The 12524-nt window shown below is 47.6% G+C and overlaps 1 protein-coding gene across 6 annotated transcripts in view; it reads right to left on the bottom strand.

The window, feature by feature from the left end:
• Positions 1-12524, bottom strand: part of LOC125746029 (ral guanine nucleotide dissociation stimulator-like) — a 53725-nt gene that overhangs the window by 12973 nt on the left and 28228 nt on the right. For 3 of the 6 annotated variants that reach the window (XM_049019569.1, XM_049019566.1, XM_049019565.1), the window contains exons 2-5: positions 1431-1735; positions 1220-1294; positions 372-565; positions 47-234 (exon numbers count right to left, since the gene is read on the bottom strand). In XM_049019569.1, the coding sequence (XP_048875526.1) occupies positions 47-234; positions 372-565; positions 1220-1294; positions 1431-1735 (762 nt within the window). Of the gene's footprint in view, positions 1-46; positions 235-371; positions 566-1219; positions 1295-1430; positions 1736-9955; positions 10346-10524; positions 10680-12524 lie in introns of those variants that run through there. The other 3 variants (XM_049019570.1, XM_049019567.1, XM_049019568.1) reach the window with 3 other exon arrangements.

Here is a 12524-nt window from a genome sequence, read left to right on the forward strand (position 1 = left end):
TGAATGAGTATTGGTGGAACGCGGTAACGCTGTGGGCATCTCTCACCGCATCCATGAGTGTGAACTGCTCCGCCACCAGCACCGGGTCAAAGGTCAGGAAGTCGGGCCGCTCGTCCTCGAAGCCGTTCTCCTCCAGCATGGCGAAGGGGCAGGCGGCCTGCTCCAGCACTGCACGTGCACGGCCAGAGGGGGGCAGCAGCGAGACACCATGAGTCACCGAGAACAGCCCTGACCCTAAGAGGCAGCACGGTTATTTACCCAGAATTCCTTGGGTCATCCCTCTAATATATATTAAATCACGCTTCCCTTAAGAACTCCTTATGTGGTTTCCCATTAGAGGGAAGTCCCTCCTGATCTGTGGGAAGCCTTACCCTCCGTCTCCGGGGTGCAGACCTGCCGTCTGTGGAACTGGGCCAGCAGGTTGCAGGCGCGCCGCTCCAGGTCAGACCCGGGAAAGTTAAGGTGCAGGTACGCGATGAGGTGCCGCAGGCAGCTGTACTCCGGCGGCTTCCAGAAGTCCTCAGAGTACTGGTCCAGCCAGGCACCCAGGATGGACGAGATGGTGCTGCAAGAAAGGACCCATGATAATAATTACAGTGGCTGCTTATCTTATCCATAATTTTGCTCAGAGGTCCAAATTCCATGAGTGACACGAAGCAAAGGTCCACTGCCCCAGAAAAAATGTCCCTCCGGAGAAGATTTTACCAACCGGGGGGGATGATTCGCTGACTGGAGGGGGGATCAAACGATTGATTACACCGTTTTTAAGATGCGGAATGGAGTTAAGGGTAGGAGGTAGGGGGTAGCCTGGAGGGGACGTCGGTCCATCACACTCACACACACACTTTGCAGTCACTATTTCGCCTAAATTAATTATTTTTGTTTTGAAATAGCAGAGAGAATCCAGAGGACCCAAAGGAAAGCCCCACAGGCAGAGAAGAGCATAACAGACACAGTGAGGCCCAGGTGTCACTTGCTGCCTTAGAACAATAATAATCGACAGAAAAATAAAGCGAGACACAGAAAGAAAGGGGCTGTGACCTTCAGGAATGAGACGAGGGTGACGCAAAGGAAGCAGTGAGTGCACAGAACAGGCAGTGTTCAGCAACAATGCACAGTGCCAGTGGTGGGAGGCTTGTACTAAATGGGGGGTTAAGGGTATGCTATTCACTCTCTCAGGGGGGGCGGGTTTATATAGCAGGCTTCAATGGAGACTCACTTCTTGAGCTCGGTGCGCTCGTCGTGGGTTACTCTGGGCCCCTCTGCCCCGGGAAGGTGCTGCAGTTTGGCGTATCTGGAACCGGAAGGGAATCATTCAGTTACGTAAAGCTTTATAAACTGGGAGTGGCTATATATAGGATTTATAGGTTATATAGGATGGGCAGGGCCGTGTATAAAAGTGTGTCGTTCCGTTAAGAAGGCAAGCGTACCTGTTCAGCAGCAGGTCCAGGACCTGCTTAGTAGTGGCGAAGGAGCGGTAGGTGCAGAGGAAGATGGTGACGTAGGTGGAGTCATTTCCCCGGAAGGCGGACACCATGTACTCCACCAGCCTGTCCAGTGTGCCCGCCTTGATGGTGCGCACCTTGCACGTCTCGTACAGGCTGAGCGCCGACTCAGACTCCACGCCCAGCCAGCGCTGCCCCTTGGTGGCTGTGTGGTGCATCTGCACCTTCCGAAGGGTGATGGTGTAAATGGCACCATCTTCTACCTCCTCTCCAATCTCCTGGGTTGAGTTCTGGGGAAGATGGGGGGGGGGGGGGCAAAAATTACTCCCATTGCCTTACACCCTACACTCGCCTCCCAATCCAGCACAACCACAGCTACTGACGATGGAAGGATGGACACGTCACATGATAACATGGGTTGTCTGTTACTGTGTCAAAATGTTCGTTTCCCTTTAAAAGCCTTTTCAATACGTAAAGAACTTCGATGTTGATCAAACAAGAAACTGAGACCCATTCATACAAAAGTCTGCAATCCAATCCAGTGAGAGGGAGAGGCAGTAAAACATTATTATCAGTTAGTATGTGCACAACGGTAGATTTTGAGACCTTCGTTTGACTCATAAATTCACTGCAAACTTTAGTTTATCCTACAAGTAAATGTGGACTCTGCCGATTGTTCTGGTTTATCATTACTTTTCATTCTATGGTTCTTCTCATATAGGCCACAGTAATCTTGTTGGTTGAGACTGAGTGAGTGATTGACAAGGAGGGAGTAAGATTAGGATCTTACAATCACAATAGAGGGACTCATTCACAACTGTTACCCAGCACGCTGAGAGAGGAACGGGGGTTACAGCACGTGCCATGTTCCACAGGGTTGTACCATCATGGACTGTGAGAAATTCATTTTGGGCGGAGCAGGGGTATACAGGGGGTTGTCCTCCGCCCCTCCGGCACTTGTACCATCTCTCCAGGTTGACCCAGTAGAACACAGATGTCAAGCCAGAGACCTACCAGCTTGTTCCCCTTGGTGAGAGTACTGCTGAACATACTCTGGCCCCAAACTCCCTAAACGGGGTCACTGAAGGTCCATCCATGAAGGACGTGAGCGAGGGGTGGCCAAGAGCTGGAGAAACCCGCATCCGGATCTCGGCCCGTCTTTGGTAAACATGGGACGCGGCGAAACGCAACACACTGCAAATATTTACGGACTCGTGACGCATGTCCCGGTCACTCACGCTACAACCGGACGGCACGCCATGGTGATGGAGCTCCGGCGTAGCTGGGAGGGCAGGAGCACCCACTGTAGAGCGCGGCAGCCAGAGCAGACGGCAGGAGACTCGCGACATGTGACCAGCGCTTTGCTCTCAGCCTTCACAAGCCCCCCCCGACATAAATACCCCTGTTTTATCTCCATCATCCTCCTTTTTGAAGCATATGGCTCCACTTGAAACAGGAAAAAAAACTCCAAGAACTGCAGTTATCCACTTATGCGGGAGATAATTGAATGTTTGGCATCAAAGGGAAAGTACCAGGGCTTTACAATACGCCACTGCTGCTGCTGGATCTTCAGATCAGCTGTAATGGATGGCTGAACATGTCTAGAAATCATCATCCCATTGTGCTTCCCTCATGGCGCCCCCACACCTTGCCCCTCGCCCCGTAAGATTCACAAACCTCGACCGTTAAGGTCAGTATGAGCATATTAGAGTCTAAGGGCTGTTACGAGGGCCGAAGTCAGCTGATAAGCATATTCGCTCACGTTGTCTATGCCGTATTATCAGTCCCATAACACATTAATTACAACATAATTTTTCCTCTAAGACTCTTCCTTACAAGAGTGGAAACGCAAGCAGACCCTGATTTCCAACCACTCCTCTTACAGACCTTCCTCAGTTCCCATTTTGTTGACCCTAATTCTGTGCCACTGCAGCTTCCGCCCGTTTCATTGAAGCCCCTTTCCTCTCACATCCCACATGAAGTCCCTCCCCCGTCCCCCCCACCCCCGCGTCGCTCGCTGGCCTTCACCCGTCACGCCTGGGCCAGATCTCGGAGGCCTCCGCTTGCCTCGGGGAGTTTACGAGCTCTCTGCCCGCATCCATCTTTAAAACGGCGAGACTGCATCAACAAACAAAGAAGAAAAAAAGTTATAAACAGCGCCGGCACCAGAACGAATCTGACCGACGGGCCGAAGATTTTCATGGGGGGGCCGCAGCGGGTGTGCTGGGCATTTTCTATGAAGTGGGCTAAATGTTTCATTTGAAGACAAAGCCACATGTCAGCTGCCCTGAGCACTTTCACTGAAACAGTGTCACAGAACATAAATCAATGCAAATTCAGGGGCTTCCTTCCCTGTTTATCAATATACATCAACTACTCCGTATAGACATTCCAAACAGAAGACAAAAATAATTTATGCCCGTATCTGTGTTGCATGAGTCCATTAACGCGGCCTCAACATAATCTCCGTTCACAGCACTATGTCTACCAACAGCTTTTTTTGAAATCAATTTATGACATCGCTCTTAAAACAGAAGGTGAATGTATAAAAACTACAATCGAAAACCGATTTGGCAAATGACTCTAAAACAGAAGCCGGAGAAAGTGCACTTTCACGTATTAAGACCCTGATTTTAAGTTATTACTCTTCAACAAAACAAAACAGATATTGCAAATTATAGCATTTTCCACCTGTGAGCCATTTGTCAATGTTTTAAAAAACAAGTAGCAATGATTCTTTGCCTTTCCCCTCCATCAATTTCCCGTGAGACGCTAATTGACGTGGTTTGATTTTAGCTGAGGATTCTGGGATTTTCATGACCGAACCTCCCGCATAGTTTACAGTCAGGAAGGGATACTATTGTTTTCTATTTAAAATCTTTAATAAAGGCCTAACTTCAATGCACAACAAAAGTATATTGATGTAACAGGTATTGTGTCACCCTATATCTCATTTTGAGAAGATACTGATGTAATGTAAAAATCTGATATACTGCCCAACCCTAGGTAAGGATAAAAGTTGTTGATTGGGGGGAGGGGGGGGTGAGGGGGGGTGGCAAAGCATTGGATAAGTGGATGATCTCACCCCTAAGAAAGATCAGCAGATTGAATTTTAGGGTGGAGCTTACATAGCATGTGTTGTGATTTGGGTGGTGGAGCATTTGGGTGGATGATAGAACAACCGTCAAGAGCAGGATGATGTTGATTGGGTTGCACTACATCACATCCAAAATAAACTGTAACTAAATAGAACTTGTTATTATCTCCCCAAAGAGCGTGTCAGATAAATTGGCAGTGTCGCTGCGAGTTGTGTCAACAGACACAAAACAGTGCCGACCACTGTGATTAGTGTGCATGCGCTCGTCGTGATGAAGATCCTGAAACGATATATTACCATGCCGACTGTTACCATGCCGACTGATTGCCCTGGGGACCATCGAGGGCTATTCGCCCTATAGACGTCACGGGTAAGCTAAGGCCATATGCACATCGCTAGGTTTTTATTTAAAAAGAAGACATTGGTCTCTGGCTTCTCCTTTCGCTCACACTTCCCCGACGTTTCCGGCCCCCAAAAACAGACTTTTTTTCAACGCCTTCATAGCCGTTTCCTTCTGAAAGCTCCACTTTAGCACTGAAGTGTGGAAGAGTGAAAACAGAGACTGTTGAAAATGCAGACTCTAAAAGCGTGATCATCTAGTTACGGCCTCTCATTGTCTGACAGGCCACCTGATCACCCTACGTAGAAGTAAACAGTATTTTAACATGGCGGACATGGAAGAGCTGCTTTCCAAGGCGCGTTCACTCCTGCTGACCTGTACTCAGCTAAGTAATAGGACTGGGTATTGCCTCGATTCGATTCGATTCACATACTAACAAGTTAATTAAATTAGATTTGATTCCGATTCGGTATGAATCCGATAGAAATATGAATATGACAGAAATATGAATATGATAGAGATAGAGATATTAAATACTATATATCAACTTCCCATATTCAAGAATATTTTTAAAAAGCTCTAAATGGAACTCAAATTTACAAATGCAGAGTCACTGGAAACAAATTGTGAAAATGATTAAAGAAAGGCTAAAAGCTTGTATATAAAAATCTTTTTATTGGAGGAACATAGGGTACGGTTCTTTAAAACCAACCTCTCTTTCAAAGCACAAAAACAATGACCTGAAAAGAATAGCTGGACTTGTTTCAGAAGGAACTTAAATGTGCCAAAACAAATATTTGAATCTTTATGGTATCATTTAGGGCTGGGAATCGGCTTTGACCTCGCGATTCAATTCACAAATGCCCAGTTGGATTCCATTATGAATCTATTCAAACTATGTTCAAGACACATTGATTAATGTGCGATCAAAGCAGATCTGCTGTAATGTCACCCGTGACATTTGAAGAAAAAAAAGAAAAATCTGTTTTCTCTTTGCATCACTTGCTTTCATTTTGTGTTATTTATTTTGTGCTATAAATCTTCAAAGTCACAGGGAAAGGCGTAAATTAACTAGATCAATCTTGGGATTTTGTGAATCGACATTGAATCGTCAAAACCAGCATCGCAATTAATCTTAAAATTGATATATTTTCACACCCCTACTAAATAGCGTAGTGCAAAAAAGAAACAGAAATTCACCAGTCACTGTGTCGATATGCGCATGCCTATGTCCATGATAACAGCTACATCATATATGCTTGTGCTCATTTCAGTGAGTAGGAAACACTTTTGCAAAAGATGTGAAGATGTGACTCTCTGACTCTGATGTGAAATCATTGTTGTTTGAAAACTAGAAGAGCTGACGTAGGTGACGTGATTCCACAGCAAATGGGATTATCGGTAAAAAAAAACACGCATGATTCAGACTAAAAACCCCCATAAGGCCTCAGGATGGGGCGGATATCACCTGCTTTTCAGACAGACCACTTGAACAGAACAGCCAGAATCTGTTACCGAACAGGTAAATCTGCATGGGAAAGAACAACTCAACAATTCAAAGCAACAAGCTAAGACCAGCCAGAAGATCTTTCTTCCGCATCTCTTTCCCCGAATCATTCCCAATATAATCCATCCACTCTGGGACGGCTCCAGCCGGAGATCCCTGAAGGGATGAAATCCAATTAAATTGTTTCTCTCGAATCCTTTATCCTGTTACGCCGAAAACAAACAAAGAGTCATGGGCATTTTGGAAGCCGTGGCAGAATAAAATACCCCCGGAGCATTCCGTCACATAGCCCAGCTAATTGCCACCGTTGGGACACACAGGCCCCCCCACAGACGGACGCTATGGCGATAGCTTGTGGGTGAAGTTCAGTTCCACACTGCCAACTAGACTCAGCCAATTCAGAGGGCACGGATAGCCCAACAAACAATTCTGGCCTTAAGGCATTATGTAGGAATCCTCCATACATCCCATCTCCATCTTCTTTCTCATGATCTACATCACTCTCATCGTATTTCTGATCACTGAGGAGCAGTTCCCTGGGTAGCCCCAGTTCTGAGATCTGATTATGTTCAGTAACGTATCAATAAATGACACTTTAAGATGAATATAAACCATGTAATTAACGTATTATGATTTCGGTTCTGGGACCACGATTAATTTAATCTGGTTTATATAAATAAGAGATGTGAGGCTTTCTTTGATGGATTATAGCATCATCCTCAGATCTGAAGAGTAGCAGTGATCATAAATCCCTCTGTGCTTCTGAAACACAGTCCATCCAAATTGTGTTTCCATTTGATTTAGCTTCATTGCCCCCTTCCACTGACTTCCAGTGACAGAATGGATCTCGCAGTGAGAAAGTCCAGGCTTCGCCCGAATCTCAGGGGACGTGCGTACACAGTCACCCAACATTCCAGTGGCCACGTGACTTCCTTTGTGACGCGGACATGCCCGAGTCGTGAACAATGGTGCGTCGGCGGGCAAAACCCCGTATCTCAGATCTGACCCGTGAAGTGAGTCTGCAGGGAAACGGGCCTTATATTCCAAGGCGGGGGACTTTTCTTCCAGACAATTGTCCTTTTCAGCACCACGCGTTGACCTGAGACAAGTTCTTGGCCATTTTAACGCTCACGCTAACTGGGCATGCTCACTTCGGCCTTAGTGTGGCTTCTCACTTTCCAGAACTGTTCAGGACGACGGGTCCCCTTGAGTCAGGCAGTCTCACATGCGTTTTGCCAGTCTTTGCTGCCACTGCAATCGATGGCTGCTAGCTGACACAATGTTAGCATCACAGCTCACACAGGCAACAGCACAGATTTAGCCTTGACTTCTAAAGCGTGTTTTACTGTTGGACATTGTGTCTGGCAGTTTTAATCATTCGCAGTTAGGGCTATTTGACACATCATTTCAGCATCGTTATCGCGATCTGTGCATGAACAACGATTAAAACAATGATAAAAGTGTGTTTAAGGTCAAGTAATTTAAATTAAAGTGAAAAGTAGTACTTTAGTGAAGCTTCATGGTGTGGAATATTAATATGGACCATGCATGTCACACACATGCAATTTTCGCATCACAAGGACCGTGACAGTCAGCTGGCTTAAGACAATGTCACACTAAACCTATTTTCCTATGTAATAGGGAACAATTAACGATTGTTTCAGGTACAGGAACACACACACACAGAAACACACAGACACACACACTTGTACTCCTGTCTTTGTGGGGACCGTCCATTCATTTCTATGGAAATAGCTTAATCCCAACTATGACAGCCTTAACAAGTAACCAGCCCTAACCTTAACCATATATAACAAAATACAAGACTTTCGGCATTTTTAGTTTTTTGATTGCAGTCCTTTATGAAATTGAGTTTCCCTTGGAAAAATATATTTTTGTCACATTTGATCCCCACAGTTTAATTAACATGCCCCCCCACACACACACACACAGAAACACTTTATCAGCAGCCCAAGCCCCCTAGACCAAACAGACAGCCTCACACAGGTAGGTACTCACACCCAGCTGGCCTGTGTATCTGCCGCATTTATCATTATGACAGGGATTAAGTGGACAAATACCCACAAGCCCCCCCCCCCCCCATTCAGGGCTCTTATACGCTGGACAGCTTTGATTCCAACAAAGTCAGGACGGCCTCATTCCTCGTTAGTCTGGCCCCAACCACACGGCGCAGACCGGGACACCAGCACACCCCTGACTTCCTACTGGGCTGTGGAGCTTCTGCCAAACACGGAGGCCCCACCCCCACCCCCATTCCCATTCCAGTTAACTCAGCAACAGCGCTAGGCTCACTGGCGATGCTGCCCCCGTCCAGTTTCAGACAGTGCGGAGCTCTCCCGCCCAGCAGCAGGGATGCAGGCTGGTTAACAGACAGCTCAACCCAGTTAGGGTTAGGGTTAGCATCCCTACTGTGCTGGTGCTGACGCGGTTGCATGCTGTTCCACAACAGAGCAAGTTTAGCATTAACTCTCTGCACTTTCGCCAGCATTACGAGGTTTGTTTTTGTGGCGGGGAAAGCACAACATATAAACTGACAGAAATTAGTACTTTAAATTAGGAACATGCCTAACGGATGACTCTGGATTCTGGGAAAGTGCTGTGGACAGCAGTCTGGGGGAGGATGCAAATACGGGGGGGGCTGCTAAGTCAAAAAGGACAGAAACCTTAACCTTGCATCAGTCAGAAGGTTCCAAACAGTTCATGCAGACAGATATGATGAACAGACATGATGACAAATGGACATATAATGAACACAACACACTGATCATAGACCTTGGAAGAGACCCAGGCCAAATCTCGAGCCATAAATATCATCAGAATAGTCGCAAAATAATACATCCATCCATCCATCCATCCTCCAAACCGCTTATCCTATTGGGTCGCGGGGGATCCGGAGCCTATCCCGGAAGCAATGGGCACGAGGCAGGGAACAACCCAGGATGGGGGGCCAGCCCATCGCAGGGCACACTCACACACCATTCACTCACACATGCACACCTACGGGCAATTTAGTAACTCCAATTAGCCTCAGCATGTTTTTGGACTGTGGGGGGAAACCGGAGTACCCGGAGGAAACCCCACGACGACATGGGGAGAACATGCAAACTCCGCACACATATAACCCAGGTGGAGATTCGAACCCGGGTCCCAGAGGTGTGAGGCAACAGTGCTAACCACTGCACCACCATGCCGCCCCATCACCAAATATATATCCGTTAAATTCATGGCATATATGTGTAGATGAGGATTCTGAAATTCTTTTCAATATGCTAATCTACCTGGCTAAAATAATGTATATTGTTTGCATTGGTCCAAACCAGAAGTCCCCTTTATCAATGTGTGGCTGATACAAATTTCTTAGTTATTGCCCTTAGAGAAATTAACATATAATTTAAATAAAAAATCAAAAAAACATTTCATCGTATTTGGTTAATAGCTATTCTGCAAGAAACTGTCAAACTGGAGAACCTGAAATTTTAAAATCTAATTAAAAAGTTATTTAAAAAAAAAAAAAAAGCACAGAAAATCCGATCAGTAGTACTTGCCGTTCCATCCTGACACTCCGTGGGTGGAAGTGGATATCTTTGTTGATTCAGTTCCCTCCAACAGACCCACAGACAAACACACGCGCTATGTAGCTTAACTCTCTGCAGCCGCATGGATGCCTGCTTCATGTATATGTCAGTCCCACCCCCCAGAACACATCACCAAACCATATACTCTGGCAGCGCGTCCCTCTGGAGGTAAGAGGTGCCTCTTTCACTTGGGTCCGGTATGATTACAGAGCGCACACGGCCGCAGTGCTGTCGAGGACGGGGACCCGGCAACTATCATCGTGGGACAAAGACCAGCTGCACCAACACTAAAGTCTCTGCAGGGCAACTCAAGTTACAGAACGAGGGAGAAGTCAGGAGGTCGGTGGCAACCACAGAAAACCTCTCTGCTGCTCAGCGTTTACACGATAACGGGGGAAAAAAAAACGCAACGACATTTTGAAGCAAAAGCCCACGCAGCTGTAGATAACGACACGGTAAACGAACACGTCAGAGGGTAATTCGATGTCACGGAAAGGGTGCAGCGAGTCCGGGAGCAGCCGAGCTGTGAAGACACTTACTGCCATCAATGGAAGGGGTCCTCCGGCGAGTGGGAGGGTGCCAGAGGTTAAAAGTCTCACCCCGGGGGGGTTCCACCAGCCCCTCAGGCTGGCGGCAGCGGTATTGAAGTCTTCGGACTGGCAGAGTTCAGGCGCAAGCTCTGTATCTAGCTCCGCCCCTTAACTAACAGATCGATCAGAGGCGGCCAGGTGCAGCCGCTGGCGTGCATGCGAGGGGTGTGCAAAGGTCAAGCACAAGCTACAGACAGCCACATGGACACAACAGTCACGGCCATGGGGGGGGGGGGGGGGGGGGGCTGAGGGAGTGTAAGGCACTGCTACCAAATCTGATGGCAGCAAGAATGAAACGCGATAAACCTTCTGTTGTCAAGTTTCAAAAGGGCCATAAACTCTTTTGTTATTTCGAGGACGATTGCGTCAAGATCTACAGCGCAGAAAGGGAGGGGCGGGGCCTTGCTTCCACCGCTGCAAGGTCTCAGATGCTCGACGAGCGTTTTATGACATTTATTACATCCGAATCACTTTACACACAAACATTCCGGTGCACTACAGACCGTTTCACTTTCGTACAGAGAATGGCTGACTTAAGGAAACAAGGATTCACTCGTCCCGCATGATCAAGCGGCTGTCTGCCTCAGCAACATCTCCATGACAACAATATGCCACCCAGAAGATGCTGCCCCAAAGACCAGACCTCCACCTTTAATGAGTAAACCCCGTTCCCCCCCCCCCTGCCCCCCCCAATTGTTTCTGCAAGCCAGACAAACTCTGCAAAGGAAGGGGCTGCTCCCTCCTACCCGAAACTCTGCCTTTTCCGTTAAACCTAACTGCAAGGTCTGTTGCGAGGCTTGGACCACCTGAGATTCTCATTGGTGACCTCCAGGTGCAGACATCCCATTCTCTGAAAAGGTATCCGAGCAGCATCTTCTGCCTGTGACTCGAGACTGGATTCTGGGAAAGAGTGACCTCATGCCAGGCAGAAAAAAAAAAAAAATCAAAACAAAGATGTTGCAAGCAGAACAGCTGAGAAGCAAGCTTTAAAAACAGCAGTGCGTTGTTGTGGCAGCTGATTAACACTGTTAGGCAATAAAGCCATGAAGTAGGATTGACCTTCGCACGCCTCTGCAGCTCCCTCAAAGTGTCTTACCGGCCTTTTTCATGTAGCTGCTTTTTCTACAACAGCGAAGTTTATCATCATCAAACCCAGCTGTGCGCATAACCCATCACCCGCACTGGAAACAAAGGAGCCGAAGGCAGGCAAATGAGAATGAAAAATGTCTCGGAACCGGGATCCCATGGAGGTAAACAGCAGCGACCTTAACAAAGGAACCAACGTCAACAAACAGTCTAGACCACACCCAAGTGGGCGGAGCTCCCTCTGGGGCCGCGATGTCACTTGGGCCCCCGATTCCGCATCCCTCGCCCAGCCTCTCCTGTCTCTCATGAACCCCATACCCTTTCTCACGTCAACATGTGCTGGACGGCTCTCTCTGGAATCTCAGCTTGTCTCGATTATCACCGTCCCATCGGTTTTGCTGAAAGAAATTTACCGTCATGTGCCAGGAATTGCACCTGAAAAATTTCACGTTAATCAGTCAAAGGTGCAACAGCCGGGTTCCTGGGAGCAGAGCCAGAGCACCGTGCTACGCGCTGCCCCGTAAGTCACTGGGGTTCGGATCAGCCCTCACAGCATAACAAGGCGAGATGCAGGCTGGAACAGTGAATACGCCGCATGCAGGTTTTCATTTACACACGGTGTCAGACCTTCCACATGTACACAAGACCCCAATAGAGGAGGGGGGGGGTCAGCCTTCCATTTTGGGAGTAGCCAATAAAAAAAGACCCTGATCCGGATCTGAAACGCCATCATGGGTCCATGCCATGCAACCTCCATGCATCTGACAAACGCCAGGAGGTACATTCCTGCTTCTGGGCTTCTCATCTTCCCAGAACTTTCTTCTACAAACTCGCCGTCTTAATTTAGTCCGTTCTTTCCCCTG

This window comes from Brienomyrus brachyistius, chromosome 7 (assembly GCF_023856365.1).
Source record: "Brienomyrus brachyistius isolate T26 chromosome 7, BBRACH_0.4, whole genome shotgun sequence".
Lineage (NCBI taxonomy): Eukaryota > Metazoa > Chordata > Actinopteri > Osteoglossiformes > Mormyridae > Brienomyrus > Brienomyrus brachyistius.